Raw genomic sequence first — 24,456 nt, 5'->3', positions numbered from 1 at the left:
TTTTATTTTATGTTATTAGTTTTTTTATGTTTTTATTTTATGTTATTAGGTTCTTTTTTATGTTTTTATTTTATGTTATTAGGTTTTTTTAAGTTTTTATTTTATGTTATTAGTTTTTTTATGTTTTTATTTTTGTTATTAGGTTTTTTATGTTTTTATTTTATGTTATTAGGTTCTTTTTATGTTTTTATTTTATGTTATTAGTTTTTTATGTTTTTATTTTATGTTATTAGTTGTTTTTATTTTATGTTATTAGTTTTTTATGTTTTATTTTTATGTTATTAGGGTTTTTTGTTTTTATTTTATGTTATGAGGTTCTTTTTATGGTTTTATTTTATGTTATTAGTTTTTTTTTTTTTTTTTTTTTTTTTTTTATCTTATTAGTTTTTTATGTTATTAGGTTATTTTTTCAGACCTAGACTTTTTTTGTCAGGTATGAAAAATAAACTCTTGGTCTGAAAAAAAGAACCTAATAACATCGTGCTCTACTGTGTTTTTAAACTGCACACACCTTCACTACAATCATTTGGATCATTTCAGCCCTGGAATGATCAATCTCTACTGAACTAAAGGTAAAAGGTAACTGTTAATTTGAAAACTACCACTTCATGACATCACAAGGTGGTATAGAGCATTTTGAGCTTTGGAGATGTCAACAGACTAATAATAAACACGTGTAAATGAAACAAAACACAACTCCAGGTCTGTTTTTGGTGAGGTCATAGTATTATAAAATGCCTTAAAATTCACCAGAGTCAGTTTTTTGTCATATACAGTTGAACCTTTCTGTGTTTTTGTAAGTCAGATTGCATAAACGGTATTTGTCGACTTATCTTGACTAACAAAAGGTGAATAGCTGAATAGAATCATATGACTGAGGTGTTCTGTTTGCTGTGTTTACAAGGATGTGTGTCATCCAGGAAAAATGTTCAACCAACCCCAAAGCTCCTCCACTACACAAACCTGACTCTTGTAGCTTTAAGTCATGTTAAAATGTTATTCCTTCCTCAAAAATAAACCTGGACTTGTGTTTTGTTTCATTCACACATGTTTGAGTAACTCTATTTTATCAGTCTATCTATATCTGCAAAGCTTAAAATGCTCTGTTCCACCTTGTGATGTCATGAAGTAATAGTTTTCAAGTGAACAGCTCTTTATACTTTTTGTTCAGTAGTGATCAGTGTTGAGAGTAACGTGTTATAAAAGTAATGTAACACAGTAATGTGGCATTACAGGGGAAAAAACAGTAATATTTGACTCAGTACAAATGTGAGTAATGTCAGTCAGGTGACCACGGGAGAAAGGACCGACGCAGAGCAGGCTCGGGGTTCTCTTAGGGGCAGTACTAGATAGTCCAAGATTAGTCCTGGTTTGGTCCTGGTTTAGTCCTGGTTTAGTCCTGGTTTGGTCCTGGTTTAGTCCTGGTCTGGTCCTGGTTTAGACCTGGTTTAGTCCTGGTTTAGTCCTGGTTTAGTCCTGGTTTAGTCCTGGTTTAGTCCTGGTTTAGACCTGGTTTAGACCTGGTTTAGACCTGGTTTAGTCCTGGTTTAGTCCTGGTTTAGACCTGTTTTGGTCCTGGAGTAGTCCTGGTTTAGACCTGATTTGGTCCTGCTTTAGACCTGCTTTAGACCTGGTTAAGACCTGGTTTAGACCTGGTTTAGTCCTGGTTTAGACCTAGTTTAGACCTGGTTTAGACCTGGTTTATCCTGGTTTATCCTGGTTTAGACCTGTTTTAGACCTGGTTAAGACCTGGTTTAGTCCTGGTTTAGTCCTGGTTTAGTCCTGGTTTAGACCTGGTTTAGAAGCCTGGTTTAGACCTGATGGTTTAGGTCCTGGTTTAGACCTGGTTTAGACCTGGTTTAGACCTGGTTTAGGCCTGGTTTAGACCTGGTTTAGACCTGGTTTAGACCTGGTTTAGACCTGGTTTAGACCTGGTTTAGACCAGTAATATTGAAATGTAATGAATGACTTTGAAATGACAGTATCAAGTAATAAATAACACATTACACTTTTGAAGTATCTTGCCCAACAGTTTAGAGTTTAAAAACACAGTGGAGCACTTACTTGTATTACCACATGATGACATCACAAGGTGGAACAGTGTTTTCAGTCTGAGAGAAGAACTCAGCCTAAATGTGCAGGGTTTGTGTGTTAAACATGTGTAAATGAAACAAAACACAACTCTAGGTCTGTTTGCGACAAGGAAACATTAGAAGATAAAAATCGTGTTATATGGGCCCTTTAAGTCTCACAAAGTGTTTTCAAATGACACAGCAAATTGTTGAAGCACATGCCTCCTCCGAGCGCTGCCAAAATCCAACCGTTTACGCCAAAACTCAACCACAAATATTTTAATGAGAAATCCTAGCACAATCTCTAAACATTACAAGTCGCTCCATCATGCGTTTGCTATGACAAGATCTCATTCCTCGAGTAAGTAAGATTTTCCTGCCGAACCACATGAAAGCGCTTTTGGAAAGACTAGTCCTGTTTTGACTGTTCCCAGGGCATTTTTCCAGCCCATTGTCATAAATAAATACAAATAGTTGGGATCTGTTTGAGACGACAATACAATAAGAAACAATGAGATGTTTTAATGGGGAGTGGAGGTCGAGAACACGGTTTTACGAGTTACAAATGAGCTAAGAATGTCAAAATCTCTACAGCTCGCTCAGTGTTAAAAGTGCACTGTGTAACTTTTCTGCTTGTTTCTATGGAGATATCATTGCTACTGTATGTCTGGAATGTTCCACAGTGTGATATTAAACAGCTCTACCTTACATTTACTCAATACACGCATCCCGAATTTCAGACTTGCGGTCATCGCGCAATGCAATCAATCCGCCATGTTTGATTTTCAAGTGGGATGTGTCTATTGTCAAAGTCGATCTTTTCAAGTCTTTTCTGAACCATATCACTTTTGTTTCTGGTTCCTGATATTGTCATATATTAGTTTTGGGATTCGGACTAGGGATGGGCATTCAATGAAATTTTCTTAATCGATCGTCGGAAGAATTAACGATCGATTATCGATTAATCATTAACGTTTTTATATTAAAATGATCATCATTATTATTACTATCTGCACTACTAATCTGCATAAATAAATTCAACTTTACGACATATAAACTGTAACCACTCTGCAGTTTTGTTCAACTCTCACAGAAACAAAACTTAAAACCGTATCGCTAATTTGCATAAACTAAGTGAAAAAAAAAATCAGCTCTTGTGTCGCTGATGCGGTTCAATTTCTGTTGGATTAAAAGACATGACTCAGGTGAATACAGGTTAGTGTGACCAGATTTGCGTTTGTCAAAACCAGGACACCGTAGGGGGGAGGGAGGTGGGGACTCGTCATCCACATTGAGCGACTCTCACCTGGTAAAACTTTTTCCCACTGGACACAGAAACATATGTTGCTGCTTTGTACACTGTGCACATGGACTCACACTTGTCCCAAACGCAACGGAAAGTGTGGAATTTCTTGTACAAATCATCGTTAAATACACATTTGTGCTTCAGTACGTTGCAGACTGATCGACTGTTTGTGTCTCGCTCCTTCTGATGCAGAGACACATGTACACACCTGTTTGGTCACACTACACACAGCAACCTACATTCGGTTTGTCGATTAAAATGAACGTAATCAATGAAATTCTTAATGATCAATTTTCGATTGAATCGACTAATCATGCCCATCCCTAATTCGGACATTGTAACTCTGTGGTTGTTGGATCCTAACAGCGAAAAACAGGCTTCGGAAATTTGCGAACTCCATAACTGTGCAAGGGAATCAGATGTGTGTGACTCAAACCTCTGTTCAAACTGTTTCTCTTCCCAACGGAATTGAAAAATAGTGAAAGGTGAAGGCGATGGGCAGGATTGATCCACAGGAAGAACCAAAAAGGAAACATTTGACTGACTAAATCATCCCGAGTTTGCAGTGAACTTTTTGTATGTGGAGCGACAACAAAGCAAAATCCAGTTTGTTAATCAAGAGGTGCAGAAGACAAACAGACTGAGCTCACTTTCTTGTTCTTGTGGTTTTACAGCAACATCACGTCTTGGTCGTTTTGCAGTGGAAGGTGTTTCTTGGTGAACAGTCGGTGCTTTTCACTTTGGCGTTGACTTTTTAAATTCATAACTAAGGTTGAGCGAGGGATCGGGATTTTGCGTTGATGTCACTCCACATACAAAACGTTCGCACTCATGATGATTTCTTAGGCAAAAGGCAAAACGTTTCCTTGATTTTTCATCATGTACCCAGGGATATGAGGATCCCGGTTTCTCAGTGCACATGTATACGCAGTATCCCGAATACTGCAATAACCAGGATATGACTAATAACCGGGATACTGATATGCACGTGAACACACTCAGAGAGAAAAGCACAATGCACCTTTAACCAGTGGTGCTTGTAGTGATGCAGAAATGTTTAGAAAATGTTTAGAAATTTGGTTTAGTTCAGCCCGGTCCCCGCCTTATCTCCCAGATTTCCAGTGGGCGTGATTTACAGATGGATCAGCCAATCAGAGACAAGCATCAGATGAAACCTGGCTGATAAAAAAAGTAAAAATAAAACAGACTCTGCCGAGAAACATCGTCGAACAACTAGTGTCAGTGTGAAAAAGGCTCAGAGCTGTAGTCATTACGGATTCACTCACATGTCCACAGCTTCTGTCACAGCTGCCCTGGGGCACACTGACAGAAACAAGACTGCCAATCAGCACTAGAGATAGACCGATATATCGTTTGGCCAGTATTTATTTATTCAGCCTTAAATCTCCAGCACAGGATATTTTGTTTCGGTCAATCTGCTGCCTAAAAATACTCACTAAGTTTTATTTTAACACTTGAATGTGAAAAGAAAACTGCTCTTTTATGGGTTATAAAAGAAAAGTTAATATCTCCAAAACTAAAGCAGCACAAAGGAAATGTTTTGCAGCACAAACAAAGCACAAATAATTAACAGTTTTTGTGTAGGTTTGCGTATGATGGGGACCAACTTCACGCAAGTATTTTGGTGTGCCCCCTGCTGGTCAGTGTGCCCCCTGCTGGTCAGTGTGCCCCCTGCTGGTCAGTGTGCCCCCTGCTGGTCAGTGTGCCCCCTGCTGGTCAGTGCGGGGTTATCCAGAGGTGAGGGGCTGTCCCTGTCTCGTGTGCCCGGGGAGGAGGGCCTGTGATCGGGGACAGCGGCGGTGAAGGGTGTCTCCACTGGTGTCTGGAGATGGATGATTTAGATGAAGTGAAGCTGGGATGGACAGAACAGAGACGGAGGAGAGGAGAGCAAAGCCAAAACACCGAGAAAACGGAGAGAGAGAGACGAGACAATGCGGTCGTGTTAATGTCCGCCTGGGTTAGACAATACACAGAAGAACAGTTTGTCTGAACCACATTTTCTGAATGCTTCATAGAAAGAGTTGGACTTGTCAATTTAAAGCATGTTAATCTGATTTAAAGATGCATTATGTAACTTTTCTGGTGGAGGGTCCATCAAATGCTTTTGGCTGCGTTCAGACTGCAGACTGAAGTGACCCAAATCTATTTTTTTTGGCCCCTATGTGACCTGTATCTGATCTTTTAATGACAGTTAGGCCTGTAACGATAACACATTTTTCAGGATGATTAATTGACCAAGAATTTATTGCGATAAATGATAATATTGATATTTTGAGACCAATTTCAACTAATATAATAACCATGGAATAAAAATGCAAATACATCCTCTCAAGTGATCAATAAACCTTACTTTCTAAAGAACATTTAAACACAAGAACTGTAAGACAATCAAAAACAACAAGCCTAAATAAAAGAGACTTAACATAGGATTAGTCTAATGTAGTGTGGCTAACAGCGAGGGCTTGTTCACAAAAATGCACTTGAATAAACCATTGTTGAACCAAACACAACCAAAGCAATAAATAAAATGGATTATTAAGTCTCTGTAACAAAATTGTCCTTAAAAGTGATTTTAGTGATTGACTTACATTGGTATATTATGTCTCGTCTCTCTGTGGCTGCTGCTGTGAGCCTCGTCATTTTGGTCATTTAAATGTTCGTATTAACCTGCGACACAGGATCCTGTTTCTCTATGATGGAGCCTCTGTCCTGTCTGGTGTCGGTTCGGTTCAGTTTCGGGATTTCTGGTTCTCCCGGGCGCAACTCTAGTTGTGTCGTTCAGGTTTGGGTTTATATCGGCTGTTGGGGTTTGAGACATTTCTTCTAGTCATTTGTGCGCTCGCTGCATTTGACGCATGTGGTTATTGACACGTGTCCCGTTCACTCGTGTTGATTCAGCATCGTGACTTGTTTTGTGACTCTGCGATGAACTGTTTTGTTTCTGACAGCGGTGCCAGCTTGTGTTTCTGCACTCAGACAACGCGCACATTTGGTTCAAGCGTCATTCCACTTGTTAAACGAGAGGAATCAGAGAGCAACAGAAACCTTCTAACATTCAGTCTCTTTGAGAGCGAGAAAGAGTGAGAGAGAGCGAGGAAAACAAACACACATGCAACTAGAATTTATCGTGGCTGGAAAAGTTATCGAGCTCGTTAAAAGTTATCGTAATAAAAAAAGTAATCGATTTATTGATTATCATTATAGGCCTAATGACAGTCTGAACAACACAGATCCGATTGTTTCAAATGTGACCCAGGACACTTGGATATGTGCTCCTAAAACTAGAGCACGCTCGCTGCGGTTGACGTCATCGTGTCTCCAGTGCACATGTGGGACACTTTTGGGCCGTTTAATGTTCACACTGGAGTCACATACAAGTCACATTTAATTGGAAATGTGAACGACCTCACAAAAACATCAGATTTCACCAAAAAATCTGAATTGAGCGTTAATCCCTGCAGTCTGAACGTAGCCTTTGTTCATGCTTTGTCTGGAGTGTTTGACAGTGTGGTATTAAACCTTTCTATCTTCACTGAGACCAAACTAGTCCAAGTTACAGGTCAGATCTGTGGAGAGGCGACCCCGCTCACAGTCAGAATGCCTGTTTTTTGGATCCATTGTCTTCACAAAAGCACAACTATTAACAAAACACTTTTCTTTAACATGACCTTTTATTTTGATACGATCATAAACGATACATTTTGTGCCGCCTTTATCATTATTATTAGTTTTTACGACCATAAACAAAAAAAACTAAAAATTTTTTAAATTTGTGGTTTATTTGTATGATCATAAACTATAAACTTCTGTGCACCTCCTGATCATTGAGCAAGAAATAACAGACACTTTTTTGTTCAAATACACGAAGAAACTATATAAGACATATCCACATTTTTTTTTTTAAAATTTCTTTCAATTTTTCGATTTCCAGATTAACCGTGCGAAGGAACAGTGTGATATACAGTGGAATTGAAAAGCTGCACACATATCGAGCGTACTTTTTGTCCCCTCCTGATTGATCAAAGCCCGTTTTTCAAATCTTTTCAAATCTCAAAGTATTCACATGGCCTTTATATTCACAATTGTATTCACCATTCACGTCACAACATTTATTGATCCACACAAATGTCAGACCAATACTTCAGATTCTTCTATTGAGAGCTCTGAATACCACAGCGGTCTATAGTCTCCAGGCTTTACAGAGCTTTAAGCCGTGGAAGAATGATTTTACCTCCTCAAAAACAGACCTGGAGTTGTGTTTTTTTCATTCACACATGTTTGAGTAAATCCTGCATTATTAGTCTGTCTCTCAAAATGTTCTGTTCCACCTTGTGATGTCAGCAGCTACATTTGTAAACACTTAATTCCTAATGAAAATGATTATTCGGAATTAAACTTAATTTCTTAAGTGTAAGTGGGTGGTTTATTCTGATTTTAAAACCGAGTTAATTTATTCCTGGATCATGTAAACATTTGTTTAATTATGAGTGTTTTTATAGCTCAGAAATACCTTTTAAAAAACATCCATTCTTACTTGCCATGTTTAAATGAGAGCTTTTAATTCCAAATAAAAACAAGCGCAATCAGAAATAACAACCCGGTCCCCATGAGGCATCGGTGGGTCAGATCATCACCACAGAAGCAGTTTATGAGGAGTCCAGCCCATATGATCATTATGTCCACAATACAATGTGTGTATGTGTACAGGCCCATGAACATTAGTGTGATCTTGGTCACACATGAGAATGTCTGTGTTTACTAGTGTGGAACCAAAATGTCATTTTTCATAAGTTGTGTGTGTGTTAGTTGTGTGACTGTAGATCAGTGTGTTTTGTGTCACAAGAAAAACAAGAAATGGAAATGATTTTTGTCCCAATTAGAATTTTAACGGCTACACTGAAAGAGAAAGGAACTGTTAGAATTAGTGATTATTACGAAAACTATGAATATTTTACTTTACAAATTCATAGAATTATAAATAGATTATATTTTTTCTGAGATTTTGAAACACTCCTGTTGCTCGAGCTCCATCCTTCACAGAGTTATGACCAAAAACACATATTTGACCTTGGTTACCTTGACCTTCAAGTGACCTTCACCAGTTTCAACCTGTAACATCCCGTGTGCCCCGGTTATGTGTGTGCCAACTTGTGTGATGATTGTGTAGCATATCTAAAGGTGTATGCAAGGGACAAAAGGGGTGGAGTTGGTGTAGAAACAGAAGACTAGGCTGGTGCTCTCTGGGAGGTAGGGAAGCAGTAAAAAAACACAAGAAACTGCAGAGCTATGGTTGGTGCTATATATTGAAAAGTGAAAAAGAAATATATATATATACAATATTTACAATATTTGCAATAATCTGTAGATTTTTCAAGTCTGGTTAATAGATTCGAAACAATATGAAACAACAGTAGTGAATAAGTCACTTTGTTAGTGTCCTTATCATTGTCCATAAACTAAATGTGAAATTTAATGTCCACAATTCGTGTCCATGTGTCTGTATAGTCTTTTAGAGGGTGTATGTGTGTAACTGTCCAAACGCGGGTTTGACCGTACAGGCTGTTTGAAGTATTGTAAGTTGTAGTCAAAGTTCCTGGGTTCAGCTCGCCATCGGAATGTTTTTTTCAACCGGAATCACCTGGCCTGTGGTAAATAACAGTACCAGTTTTAGTTAAATACACAGTTCAGGCTGATTAGTTATTAGCCATAGTAATCGGTAGCTCTGTGATTAATAGTGCAGTAGCTAGCTAGCTTAATTTGTAGTGTACACAACAACAGTACAGTCAACACAATGAGTAAAGTGACATTCAAATACATGAGCAGTAAATGATTGATATTAGCATAACCAATAACCTGCAATATACACACAAGTTAGCAGTGGAGGCTATTGACATGCTAGCGGCAACAACAAACAACAGACAGACAGACTCACCAATTCCCTTTGTGTTATCATTTAATACGGTCTTTCTGCCATCAGATAGTAGCGGTAAGGGCTCCTGAAAGGTTGCATGAGTAAGCGTAAGTTTACGAACAACCGATGTTATATAAATAGCAAGAAAATTGGTGACAGTAGCTCCATACCTGCGCAGCCGTCCTGTCTCGCCTCACTCCCAGGTGTGTGGAGGGAGGGGAGCAGGTGACTTATTGAAAGCGCGAGCGCGATGGGTTTAGTGACCGGTCACAGTTGGAATATTCGCTATTGATGGTAGATTTGTATATTTTAACCTGGGTTACAATTGGGTGAATATTTGAAATGGTTCAGAAATTGCCTATATTGCCAAATCCTTTATAATGGAGTGACCATTCAATTAACCCGTACGACCTCAAATGACCTCAGATCGTCACCAAACTGTTTTTGCAGCATCGGGGACAGGGGCTTGACTCACGTACCAATTTTGGTAACAATCGGTCCATAAATGGCGGGTGGACACACACAGACACACGGACACACAGGGTGAATCCAAAACCTGGTCAACCCTTCTGGGACCAGGTAATAATTTAATTTTGAATAAAAATTTAATTTCGCTTTAAAAAGACCATGTAAACATTTAACTCCTAATGAAAATGATTCAGAAATAAATTTAATTCCTAAGTAAGTGGGTGGTTTATTAAGGGTGTCGCCCCTTCTGACACAATCCAGACGATCCGGCTCCACCAGTCCTGGCTTCGGACTTTCATCCACGTCTCTTTGGATTTGTGAGCGGGATGTGGGAGTGGGCTGAGGTAGAGCAGCCTCACACTCAGTTTGTCTTCTTCCTCCTTCTCCGACACTCTTCCCTTCTCCTCCTCAGCTGACAGACGTAAAGTGTGATGAGAATATTCTCCAGCTGCTGCACAATTATCATCGGAACCACTGTGAAAAAAGTTTGTGTCCGTGGAGTAACGATAAACTGAGATGACAGAAAAGCCAGTAAATGCAGACATGTGTGAATGAAACAAAAGAAGAAACGTTTTCGATGAACCAACATTATAACAAAGATCAGAAAATAGCAGCGACCCTTAAAAGAGAAGGGAGCGCTTGTTTTACTCCTGATGCCCTCCCTCTCGCTCTTCTCTGTTCAGATTTATGGAGAGGTCGTGGCGGTGTTCGCAGCAGATCTCTCTTCTCCGAGCTCAGGGCAGGATGGCGGCTCTGGTCGGCAAAGTGACTCATAAACCTGTCTCAAATGTCCCTTAAGCAGACACGAGTTATTACCAATCCACGAACGTTAACAGCAGCTGGGCACAATCAAGAAAGAAGAAATGTTTTTATTCACAAATTATATAGACCATTATATAGATCCATGAATATAGAAAGGTTTAATGTCATACTGTGAAACATTCCAGACAAAGCGATGACTCCAAAGTGATGATCTCCATGGAAAAAAGCATCAGACGGACTTTCCACCAGAAAAGTTGCACAATGCAGCTTTAAAAAATCTTTCATAGACTCTTCCTGTACGACGCTGCAGACTCGTTTACGTGCCAGAGTCCGAGCACCAAGGTCTGTTCATTTCCCGTTATGTGTGTACAGAATGAACCAAGACAATGGCCACGTTTACATGATGTTTTTTTAATTCAGAATTGAGGTTTACATGGAAAACTCGATAAATCGTCTTTATTTAATTTCGCTCGATGTCTGGAGGTCTGGAAGGGTTCTGATTGGACAGAGATTTACGACGACCAGAAGAAAACACACACTTCAGCTGCTACCGGCTTTTCTGTCATCTCGGTTTGTCATCACGGACACAAACACTTTCTTCGCAGTGGTTCCGATGATAATTGTGCAGCAGCTGGAGAATTCTGTCATCACACTTTACGTCTGTCGGCTGAGGAGGAGAAGGGAAGAGCGTCGGAGAAGGAGGAAGAAGACAAAGTGAGTGTGAGGCTGCTCCACCTCAGCCCACTCCCACATCCTGCTCACACATCCAGAGACGTGGATGAAAGTCCGAAGCCAGGACTGGTGGAGCCGGATCGTCCGGACTGCGTCAGAAGGATGACCCAAAGAACACCCATTGAACGACTCTGATTACTTTTAAGAAGAATAAACGTTTACATGATCCAGGAAAAAATTAATTCAGCTTTAAAATCAGAATAAACCACTCACTTACTTTGGAATTAAGTTTAATTCTGAATAATCATTTTCATTAGTAGGTAATGTAAGTGTTTACATGGTCTTTTTTAAAGTGGAATTACATTTTTATTCAGAATTAAATTATTTTTATTTGGATTTAAAGCATTTTAAAGGTGGCAAATAATTACTACAGTTTTAAAGAGATCCTTCCAGTCCACAGTGACATTATTCCCTTTCATATGAGCTACACGGCAGTATCCACACACCCGCTCCAGGTGGATCAGAGTCGGTCTGGATGCTCCGAGTGTCTGTGGAGTTGGACTATAGGATGGTGCAGATAAAGCCTGTTCATATCTGAGGCGATTACACTGGGTAATGATTTGTCTTTTTGTGAGGACAGGAAGTCTTATCTGTCCTCATTCATTTGAGGCTGTACGTTTTCACTCTGCAGATGAGAAGAGAGGGGAGCAGGGTTTTCTATGGGAGTAGATTACAAACCCCAGTTAGTGTCACATTTCACTACTTTCTTAAAATATTTATCTGTGTTTTCATAACTCATTTAAATAATCTGGAGGATTATTTTAAAGGTGCACTAGTAACTTTTCTGTGTGTGTTCTAGTTGCTCCTCATATCTGTCATGCATTTATTCAATTACAGTTGTTTCCATTCTATAAAACATGAAGTGTAAACTGTAGGTCAGTGGGGGGTGTTGGATGTGGCCTCTCTGGAAGTTGACAACAATCTCTTTAGTCTTGCTGACATTCAGCTGGAGGTTGTTGTCTCTGTGGTCAGAAGGTCGACCTCTTTCCTGTAGTGAGTCTGACACCCATCAGAGTTGGGTTGTTGGTGACCGTCACCAGGTGGTTGGTGCTGTAGGTTGTTGTACAGTCATGTGTCAGAGGGTGAAGAGCAGAGGACTGAGCCTTGGGGCCTTGGGGAGGCCCTGTGCTCACAGTGATGTGAGGTGTTGTTGCTAACATGTTCTGCTTGTGGACTCTAGAGGAAGTGTAACAGCCTGTTGCAGAGTAATGTGTAATCCTTAGTGGTCCAGTAGGTTCCGTCGTGGTCCATGTGTGTATATTAGTCTCTGTGCTCTGATACTTGTTCTGATCCAGCTCAACATCATTCTAAAGACATTCAGAACAGGTTCATTCTGTGCTGCGAATGTGACTTTTTAGTATTGATACCTGCTCAGATGAGTATCTAGTTTTGATTCTAGATTTAGTATTTGTTTTTCAGTCCTTCTGACAGCCCTAATAATTGATGTTCAGTGATATTAGATGCCATGAAAGTGCCTTCAGGTGCGTGCTCCAGTCAAATCTCTATATGTCCTCTCTGTACACCTGCTCTGAGCCAATCCCATTATGATGTGTGCGTGTGTCACAAAGAGCTGTGCTCTGATCATGAGCTCAGCAAACAAGAGCTTTCAGTGTGGATATTAGTCAAACACAGCTGAAAACACAAGGCCCTTTTGTTCTGATTATCTTAATGTAATGATAATATATAAATAAATGATGATGTAAAAACACACATGCACTTTGCATACAGACAAATGAGAAAAAATGTTTGGAACTATTCAAAGGGGTGTGTCATATTATCACAGCATTCAGGTAAAACGCTGTTTGTATATTTTCATGATAATGTAATCTGTTGAAATGTTATTAGTCTTAGTCATAAAACGTGTTAGTGGACTGGATAATTAAGCACTACTGCAGCCATTTAGAAACGCCAGTGCATTTAACAGGTATATTTTAAGACATTTCTGTTGGATGTTTAAAAAAAAAAAAGTAAAAATGGAGATCTACCATTTTAATTGGAGATTAAAGTACAACTGTAACTAAAGTACAACTCTTTGTACTTAATGTGTATTGTACTTAATGTGTATTGTACTTAATGTGTATTGCACTTACTCTTGAATTAAATAACAGAATCTTCATCTTTGTACATTTATGATTGTGAGAAATGCCTTAGAAGAGGTTGCTTCAATTTTAAATTTTGTACATTTAAATAACAGATTTTTGGACTAATCTGGAACTAAACCAGGACTAGACCAGGACCAAGTCCATTAGAACTCCAACTAGGCTCCATTCTGTTTAACGATGTTTCATTTCAGAACCACGAACAGCTCCTTATCATGAGAATCTTCTTAAAGGGCTGGTGTTCTGTCAAAATGAGCTCCCGCAGCCTAAATCGACAGTGACGTCTATGGATTCACGCTGCCCCATCTGACTGTCCATGTGAATGTCTGTGTTGATAGAATAATTTTAGTAGTAAAACCAACCTCACATTTGAAGGATTTATGTTTGAGTAGCAGCAGTGAGTTGTACTTCCTGATAGAAAGCTCGACAGCGGCGGACTGATATATGAGAAAATAGTCCCTCAACATGCGACGATTCATGCAATGTTAGTTTTATTTCAAACATTATTCTATTGACAGACATTCACATGGACAGTCTGGTGTAATAATAGATTTGTTTCAGGTGTTTTGTGGAGTGGGTAAGACTGTTTTTAGTGGCAGGAGAACTATGACCATTGACATGCACTAGTCTAGCACCAGTGACCTCTGCAAATACAAGGACTGGATGGAATATTTCAAGAAGTGTCTCCACACGTCTCCAACACTCTGGCAAAGTAGGAAATGAGGCCCTATGTGAAAAATTCCAAACTGGCCCTTTAAGACAGTAAAAATCAGGCACGGCGCCTTTAACCGTAAATTCTAACTCCCAGAAAAATGTCTAGCGGCTGCATGTCTTCCCCAGGTGTATTTTATTTTTTTATTTGTTTTATTCCTCATTGAAACAGCGTGTCAGGCTTTCAGAGAGATGGATTTGAAGGGATAGTGCTCTTGACAGGCCCGGGAGCTTCCTCTGGTGCGGTGAGAGGGTGCGTTTGGGGGAGGGTGCAGGCAAGGTGGGGTGGGTTGAGGGGGGGGGTTGTATCGGCAGTATCCCGTGATGGAGCGGGATACAAAGCCGCCTGTCACTTCCGCTCCCGTCAGGACGGTTTTGAAACGACAGGAGCGATCCTTCCGCGCTCGCCCCGTCTCGTGATGACAGCTTGTTTTATAGATTTACCGAGGACTCCAAAATGGCCGCCGTGGGACTTTCAAAGACGACTGGAGAATATGTTGCACTAGAAACGTGTCAGGATTTATTCATTTACTGTTAGTCAGTTACAACAGATTACACTTAAAGGACCTATATCCCACCGAATGGACTCTTGTGAGCTTTAAACCTCCTCAAAAACAGACCTGGACTTGTGTTTTGTTTCATTTACACATGTTTATCATTAGTCGAAATACTCCGTTCCACCTTGTGATGTCATGAAGTGGTAGTTTTCAACAGCTTTTTAACCGTTAATTCAGTTACCGTTAATTCAGTAACCGTTAATTCCAGAGCTGAAATGATTCTGAAGGTGAAGGTGTGTGGAGTTTTAAAGTGCACTAGAGCACTTCCTGTATGACCACATGACATCACAAGGTGGAACAGTGTTTTTTGTTTGAGAGAAGAACTCAACAACTTTACAACATATCAGACAGAAGCAGAGTCCTTAACATTGCTTCTAAAACCAAAATTGTCTTTTTACAATAATTTTTTCCAATCGAATAAAAAGTGATTTATGGATTTAAAGATGTACTATTTAACTTTTCTGGTCAGATGTTGTCGCTATGCCCGAAATGTTCACTAATATGGCATTAAAATGTATCTGTGGTTATGTTTACGCTGGAACAAATCACCGTATCGGAAATGATTTGCGTCCAGACATGTCGTTTCTGTGTCCGCAGGTGTTCCCTGTCCACACAGCTTTGAGCATATTTGTTTATATTTTACAGAAACGAAACTTAAAACCACATGGCTCATTTGCATAAACTAAGCGCTCAAAAAAACTTCTTTCAGCTTCTGTCGGACTGAAGGACATGACTCAGTGGAATATGAGTGTTCTTTCTGTGACAGAGGGGTGTTCTGCTGGTGGTGAGTCTGTTCTGTGTTTCTGTCGTGTTGGAGATGGTTCATGTTAAACTTTTCAGAGATTATACATCTGCAGGTCGTACACACAGAACTATAAAACTATACTTCGCCCTTTAACGCGAAACCACCTGAAACGCTATTAAGTCGCAGCAGCCGATTTCAGTCTTTTCGTGGACCATGTACTAGCAAGTAGTTCTAGCTTTGCTGTTTCCAGTTTGTCTCTGGGTTGTTTAAACTGTTTTTACATTGTTTTCATCACATGGACCGATGTCACGAATCCAGCGAATCAGGAAGGTACAAGTCAGTGTACAGTGACATGATCCAATAAGGATGCATCTAGAGCTCCTACATCAGAGTATCAGTGTTTTGAGGCGTGCACACCATGCTGGATCAGATCTGTACTCAGATTTATTCGTGGGAGCTGGAGGCACAAGATCGTTCCGTCTCTGGAGCCGTTTTCAATCGGATTAGTGTGATCGAACACTGCATCCACAACGAAAACGACCTGTACTAATGTGGATGGGGCCTTATTTCCATACCTTCATTTACAGGTGTTTCTGTTGCGCGGTCTGACCCGATCGATCTTCATGGAGATAAGCTGCTGAACCTTTAATGCCATTCTGTCGAACATTCCAGACAAAGCAGTTACCACGGAGACAAGCAGTTGGCGGAAAAGTTACACAGCTTATTGCGGTTATTGACTGGTATTATCTCTCCCTTAATGTGTCCCACGAGGGCTTCCATAGGCGCAGTTAAATGAATAGACCAATTAGTGGCATCATTATCTGGCGTCTATTTTCTTCTTTTCCAACCAGAACTGAAATCAAAACATGTTTATTGTTAAAACTAAATTGTCGCAGCGTCTTTTTAGTCATTATACAAGTAACGGCATCCGCATAATTAATACGTGAAGTGGTTTTGATGAGCGTTTTGACGTGTTTTGTCGATATCTTGGTGAGGTGAGTGTCGTAGAGTTCAAGGTGAGTCTGGCTTCAATTAGCGTTGATTTGAATATTTAATGCAGAGCTGTGAGGGGCTGAATACTGATGCAGACTGGAGGGTTCAAACTTAAAAGGGCACGTTATCTGTATGCAGCCATAGGGGGCGCTATATACAGGGATTTGTACTAGGACAGCGAGATAAACAGACCCTAGATTTTTGACATTCAAATGTCTCTTATTCAGAAACTAGAGGGACTATTGAAATAAGTAAAGTATCAGAATGTAGGAAAGAGTTACACTCCAACAGGGTCAAGTTAAACCTGTGATATTCTTTCAAGTTGTTGACAAAAAATTTAAAAACTCATGTTGGTAACGGAGGGAATGAAATATGCAGCACTTTTTGGGCAAATCCAAACAGTGATAACTCTTGGTTCTCACTTCCATATCCTTAACAAACTGGTTTGAATATTTGCTTCATATAGTTTTCTACCATATGGTACAAGATTAGGTTGAAAAACCTCTTACTTTTTGAATAATGAGATTTTTTTATTAATAAGAAAGGTCATGGTAACGGAGGGAAAATTGTTCAAACAAGTAGAAGGTGCAGGATTTTACATCATTTGTCGCTTTTTTCTTCTGAATACTTTAATATTACTTCAAAATGAAAGGAAACTATTTCTATAAAATATGTCAGTCCTTCCAAGCAAATTTTTATCATTTTAAATAAAAATTTAAAAAAATCATGTACCTTCATCAACAGTTCAAAGATGGAATAACACAAGATATGATGAAATACATCCATTTATTTACATGATTTGCAGGTCTTTGAAATTTGGAAAATAATTTTTGTTCCATGTTTCATACATGGTCTGTTTAAAACGTATGGAACTTTAGAACCAAAAATGGTACAGATAAAAGGTCAACAGTTTCATAAACTAGAGTACATATGTATCTGTTCAATACATTTTTATATCAGATGCATTAACTTGAATTTTTGGCCTTGCTGTTTACTTCTGCTTGACCGGGCCCATTAATCACAATGTATAAGAGCGTCCATTCTAACACCTAATGCCCCTGTCACCATAGTCGTACACTGGACACTTAAGGTCAGGTGCACTATGTAACTTTTTAGTTGGGGGTCTGTTACCTGCTTGTTTCTATGGAGATGTCATTGCTCTGCTCTTCCACAGTGTGACATTAAACAGCTCTACCTTGCATTTATTTAATTACAGGTGGTTTTATAGCTCAGAAATACCTAGAAAAACAGACATTGTGACTGTGGGCGGGTCGCCTCTCCACAGATCTGACCTGTAACATGGTCTAGTTTGGTCTCCATGAAGCTAGAAAGGTTTAATGCCATGATATCGTTACATCCCTAGTAGCTGATTTTCAATACAGCCCTGCCTCTGACTAGTCGACTTCTAAATGACAGGTTAGCTGCAGTTCTCCTCAGTACCTCGTCCTCTGCTCCATCCGTCCCCCCTGAGCTGTGCCAGGGGGCAGTGCCAGCTCTGTGAATGCCTCTGTGTTGGCACTGGGCCCTCTCTCCTCAGTCCTCTTCTCATCAGAGCCACAGCCCAAACACTCTCATCGCAGCTCTGTCATCTGCCTCCAACACCAATAAACACCGGCTCAGAGATACGGGGGAGATGTGCTGTTCAGAACTGCAGTGCCGAGCTCTTTGCCAAAAAGTCTGTCCGTGTCGTCTGGATTTCAATTCAGCGTTGTTCCGATGCGACAATTTCAAACTGGATTTCAATAGTAAAGAAAAGGGTTGATACTTCATTATAGACTCAATATATTTTATTTCTTTGTCTGAAATGTTTCACAGTATGGCATTTAACCTTTCTATCTTCACTGAGACCAAACCCAACCAAGTAACAGGTCAGATCTGTGGAGAGGCGACCCTGCTCACAGTCAGAACACCTGTTTTACTCTGTATTTTTGAGCTATAAAACCACCTGTAACTGAATAAATGTAGATCTGTTTAATGTCACACTGTGGAACATTCCAGGCAGAGATAAATGAGTAACTTTTACTCCATTGTAGTGTTAAATGTGTTAATAAAATCACGCTAATAAGTGTCATTATTAGCAACACAACAGAGTAGAAAGTGAACACTCATTTACTTAGTACTTTTCACTCTGTGTAAAGTACATAAGCAGCTAGAGTAAAATTTGGTAAACACTACACAGTGTCAACAGCTTACTCTATAAGTGTAAATTTGACACTGAATATTTTTACCTTGAAGCTAGAGGAAATCTGTCTCTGTACAGATAAGGACCCATATACACTCGGAAATAGAGTAAAACTTTACTCTTTAAATGTTAATTTGACACTTGAAAATGTAATGTGTAAGTATTTTTGAACTATAAAAGCACCTGGAATTGAATAAATGTAAGCTAGAGATGTTTCATACTGGCCACATTTACATGATGTTTTTTTAATTCCAAATGAATGATTCCAAATTAAATAGTTCGGAATGAAATTATTCTCCTTTGAGTTTACATGGAAATAATAATTCCTAATTAAGGTTTACATGGGAAACACGTTAAATCGTCGTTATTTAATTCCACTCGGCATCTGGGGGTAGGGAAGGGTTCTGATTGGACAGGGACACCAACTTATTTACCTCGACCAGAAGAAAACACACAATCATGCAAGGATGAAAACAAGGATGCATACCTATATTGCCCAGTACCGCTCTGGTTTGAATGAGCAGGGGAATAGCGCTCACGGAGGACCAGAGCACCCCGCACGAGTCCACCACTGTCGCCCAGTTTTTGCAATTACATAGGCACCAGGGAACAGAGGTACAGCAGGCTGACCCTGACACAAACATGATCCAAACTTTTTTCACCATCTTGTAGAGCGTCATGGCGTCAGAAGGGTGATCCAACGCTCATGTGCTGGACGACCAGAATTATTTTTTTGTGAAATAAATGCAGAATAAATAAATTTGGCTTTAAAATCGGAATAAACCATCCACTTAATTCAGATTTAATTTTAATTCTGAATAAGTTTAATTCCAAATAATCGTTAGGAATTAAGTGTTTGCATGGTCTTTTTTAAGTGGAATGATTTTTTTTATTCAGATTTTTTTTTTTTTTATTAAAGATCTCATGTAAACGTGGCAACTGTGGAACATTCCAGGCAGAGCAGTGATATCTCAATAGAGACAAGCAGGTGACAAAAAGTTACACAGTGCACCTTTAAGCTCTGGTTCAAATTGACTTCCTCTCTCTGTAACTGCTGCAGTGACACTCTTCATTTTCTACTCTTTTTTTTTTCTGTCACTAAATTCAGATCTGAACATTAATAACAGACCAATCTAGTGCCTGTTTTTCCACTACCGTTGCCAATTACCCGCCCACTTCCAAATCCAAACCAGAGGCACAAACATGAACATTACCTTCAATATCCTCGCTCCTGATTGGCTCTTTGGTTTCGCGCTCCAGATATGGTCCCTGGTTGCAGATTACCCGCTATAACTGCTGCCGTTGATGAGCTTCATTTGGTTGGAAGCGAAGTCTGAGGGTGACGTCACACTCGCTTAGTCCACTTCTATGTACTGAACACCAATTATGATATTACAATGATGGAAAAAACACGCAGTAGAATGTCATTTTCAAAGTTCAAGATCACTCTAAAATTGTTCTTAAAACCTCACATTTGGTTTATATTAATGTTTAGTTTTTTTCAGTATCAATACTTGTTAATTGAGTATCCATTTTCAATACACATTTAGTCATTAAGTCTTACTAAAACTTGTTTGAAGATTGTGTATTTTGAGCTCAGTTTATTTCCCTTTGGCCTTGTAAAAAACACAGTGGAGTTACGTGTGAGGGGCTCAGAGTGCAGGAACGTTCATTCATCCATTCAAAACATCATAAAACTCAAACCAAATAAGGTCACACTGCCCCATAAAACATAACTCAGTGAATCTATGTGTGATGTTGAGTCCAGACTGTGGTGGTGATGTGTGAGTCACGACTTTAAACTGTACTTCCTCTTAAGTCCATTAACCAAAGACCTGTGTGTGTGTGTGTGGGTGTGTGTGTGGTGTGTGTGGGGTGTGTGGGTGTCTGAAGTGTAAAGAGGAACTTGCGCTCTCATCTGGCTCGTCACATTTGTATTAATGTTATCACCATGCTTAAACTCCACTTTGATACTAAGGAATACATGCATGCCAAATTTCAGCCCTCCAGTCATCGTGCAGTGCATACTGGGAAGGATCCTCCGAAAAAGTGAGCATGTTTGATTTCCCAGTGGGATGTGTCTATTGACAAAGTCGATCTTTTCAAGTCTTTTGAACCATATCGCTTTTGTTTCTGGTTCTGATATTGTCATATTTTAGTTTTGGGATTCGGACATTGTAATTGTGTGGTTGTTGGATCCTAACGGCAGAAAACAGCTTGAGAAATTTGTCTGCAAGCTCCATAACTGCAAAAGGGAATCAGATGTGTGTGACTGCAATCCTCTTTTCAAACTGTTTCTCTTCCCAACGGAATTGAAAAATAGTGAAAGGTGAAGGTGATGGGCAGGATTGATCCACAGGAAGGACCAAAAAGGAAACATTGGTAGGTTCCGCAGCGGTCCATGGGTGTATACTAGTCGATGTGCTCTTATACTTGTTCTGATATAGCGATCGTTAAAAAGCTCATCAGGAAAGGTTCATTTCTGTCCAGTTTTACCAGTTTTAGCATTGATTAGTATCTGATTTCCGATACTTTCGACAACCATAATTTGTACCCAGGGGTTCAGACTTCTCACTGCATTCATTTTGAAACCTGATAATAAAAAAAAATGTTTAAAAAAAGTTGTAATAGCCTTGCGTGGATGCCATCTTGACAGAGCAGTGCTTCTCCCTCCAGGAAATGCTACAATATAATAAAATCTGCTATCAATACTATCATTTTTATAAACGTGAGCAATCAGAATTCTGAAGAAGAAGTGTTAGAGAGTGGACGATAGGTGAGAGAAAGCCCTTTGCTCTGGCGTCTCCCGTGGTGGAGTCAGATCCTCAGAGGAGCAGCTCTGTGGGGATTCTGATCTCTGTGGACTTCTGTTTGAGCTCTAATTATTTCTGCTCAGATCCCCCTGAACGCTCTTACACTGCACTTCCTCTCTTCTCAACTGTATTATTTACAATTGCAACTCCTGCTCCAACCGTGCTACTTCGGTATATGGAAGCTGGGCTCAATATTTATCATTATTACTAGGACATTTTGAGTTATTTTTTGGTTATATGATCAGATTCAGTCTGCCCTATAGACTGTGTAAAGACGAGGACTCAGTGAATGTGGCGTCGCCCACAGCGTTCGGCTCCGGTCAGATGAAGCTCTTTGAGACGAGCGGTTATTGGGGCAAATTTGCAGCCGAGTTCCATGTTTGGACTTCTGACTGCGAGTATCATAGCAACCAAAGAGCCAATCAGGAGCGAGGTTGTTGAAGGCAGGGCCCCTTCCAAACCACATGAGGTAAAACTGAGGTATGGTTAGAATTGATGATTAGCTGAACATAACGGAAAACTATAATGACATGGAGGCCCCACCCACACTAGTTTGTATTTGAGTTGTTTTCGTTGTGCGTGCAGTGTTCATCCACACTAATCTGACTGAAAAAGGCTCCAGAGATGGAACGATCTGGTGCCTCCAGCTCCAACAAATTAATTTGAGTACAGATGTGATCTGGCACTGTGTGGACGCCTGAAAACACTGATACACTGATGTAGGTCTGTGCACCACGAAGTAATTCACCGCCAAAACACTAAGAGACTAGAATATATGTCCATTCATATAAACTGTCAATGCGTATGATCGTAATGTATAATCTTTGAAAAGTTTAGCATGAATCTCCAACACAATAGAAACACAGAACAGACTCACCATCAGCAGAACACCCCTCTGTCACAGAAAGAACACTCAGATTCCACTGAGTCGTGTCCTTTAGTCCAGGGGTTCTTAACCTTTTCAATCTTGGGGCCCAGCTTTTTCTGAACAAACTAACCTGGGGCCCTATCTCATATTAAATGTATTATATGGTACTGATTGTGGGGCCACCAAGGAGGTGGTACCATTCCTACTTTCGGCCCTGGCCCTATGGTTAAGAATCACTGCTTTATTCCGACAGAAGCTGAACCACATCAGCGCACAATGGTGAGCTGTTTTTTGGGCGTTTAGTTTATGCAAATGAGCCATGTCGTTTTACGTTTTGTTTCTGTAAAATGTAAACAAATATGCTCAAAGCTGTGTGGATAGGGAAGACTTGTGGAAACAGAAACGAGTCAGTTCACACTCTGAGCCGCCATGCTTATCCTAAAATTCAGTATTACTCTAGGTAACAACTAAACCTCGTCGTCGGTCCACAATAAAGACTGTTTTTACACTTGCCATCTCCTCGGCTCAAAATAAGCTGCTGGAACTTCAGACTTCGTTTTTACCGCTCACGTGACCAGTGTTTCAGGTGATTTTGTCTTACTGTGTGGACAGATTGCGGGTACAGAAACAACGTGTCTGGACGCAGATTGTTTCCGATACGCTGATACGCAGATTCGTTTTAGTGTAAACAGGGCTGGAAATGAAGAAAACTGGGCCTGGGAAGTTGTAATCACATCTTTCTAAAAGTCATCCTGATTTGTGACGTAAGCGTGAATAGAGCCTGTAGGAGTCGATGGAGCCGGAAGCTCCCCCGTGCTCACTTGCAGCTAGTGCATTAGCTGTGTCCATTTACATATATATATATATATATATATATATATATATATATATATATATAATATATATATATAATATATATACTGAATGAATGAGTTTTAAGTTGCCTGAGATGTAACATGTTGTTTGAAAGGGCGTCCCAAATACACAAACAAAAAATGGCTTTTACAGAAAAGAAAGAACAAATCTAAACAGAACAAGAAACAAACACAGTACACACACAACAACATTCACACCGCACACACACTTTGACACAACACACACACACAACATTCACACTATACGATACATGATTTTAAGATACACATACACAGTGTTGGGGAGTAACAAATTACATGTACTGGAGTTACGTAATCAGAGTACAAATTATGAGTAACTGTATTCAGTTACAGTTACTGTTTGAATGAGTGGTAATTGGATTACAGTTACTTTGTTGAAATGAATGGATTACACTGTGGTATTTTCCTGTTTTCACATTTTGGGCTATAGTCCTCTTTTTTTTTTTGGTAATTCCTCTCATTGCCGGACACTATACCAGGTCTAAACCAGATCTAAACCAGGTCTAAAACCAGGACTAAACTGGGACTAAACCATGCTGTGCCAACAGTGTCTTTTCCTCTTCTATCAATAATATTTTTAATTTGGTTAAGTAAAGTCTGGGCTTTTTATTGACTTTTAGATAAAACATCTTATGTTACGATTTCCTCGTCTTTGCTTCTCTACAGTAAATCAAGTAATCCAAAGTATTCAGATTACATTACTCAGTTTCAGTAATTTAATGGATTCTGTTACAAACTACATTTTGGGGTATGTAATCTGTAATCTGTAGGGGAATACATTTTAAAAGTCACCTTCCCAACACTGCACATACACATACATCTTTCTGATTTGATCATCCCCACATAGGAATAATGCAAGAAACTGAAAAGTGAACATGTGAAAAACTCTGTGTGAGACAAATGCATTATTAAATGAACTTTAAATGATTTAAATGAAAATGTGGTAGTTTGTGTGTGTCTAGAGGTAAGACACTTCTTGACATGTTTTTGTGTTCAGTAGCACATGCAGACCTGACGAGTGTCATCAGACTGGGCTTTTGTGTAGCACCATCAACATCCCCTCTACAATATTAGTATAATATATTAGTACAATTCTGTGAAATGTTCTTTTTACATTTCTAATCAGCCATTCGGACAAATCGATACAAAACGAACCCGTAGCCCTCGCTGTTTGATCGCCCTCCTCTTTCTACAAAGTGACATGAAATCCTCCATCTTGTTTGAAGTCTCTCTCGCTCTCTTGAACATCGTAAACCCCACTGGCCTTTTCCGTTTCATCCCGAGCTCAGGTCTCACAGGGATTTTTCCATTTCTCTGCCT

The 24,456-nt window shown here is 39.6% G+C and overlaps 1 protein-coding gene across 2 annotated transcripts in view; it reads left to right on the top strand.

Annotated features, from left to right (window-relative positions):
- LOC110153386 (brain abundant, membrane attached signal protein 1) overlaps positions 1-24,456 on the top strand; it is an 82,236-nt gene that overhangs the window by 17,782 nt on the left and 39,998 nt on the right. Inside the window, exon 1 of one of the 2 annotated variants that reach the window (XM_055152159.1) lies at positions 20,508-20,608. The exons of the other annotated variant lie outside the window; for it this stretch is intronic. Coding sequence (XP_055008134.1) covers positions 20,511-20,608 — 98 coding nt within the window. The 5' untranslated portion in view covers positions 20,508-20,510. Of the gene's footprint in view, positions 1-20,507; positions 20,609-24,456 lie in introns of those variants that run through there. 2 annotated transcript variants of the gene reach the window in all.

The sequence above is a fragment of the Boleophthalmus pectinirostris genome, unplaced genomic scaffold, assembly GCF_026225935.1.
Source record: "Boleophthalmus pectinirostris isolate CB_2022bp ecotype Guang Dong unplaced genomic scaffold, ASM2622593v1 HiC_scaffold_16, whole genome shotgun sequence".
Lineage (NCBI taxonomy): Eukaryota > Metazoa > Chordata > Actinopteri > Gobiiformes > Gobiidae > Boleophthalmus > Boleophthalmus pectinirostris.
The sequence above is the reverse complement of the archived record's forward strand: the minus strand, read 5'-3'. Positions and strand labels throughout refer to the sequence as shown.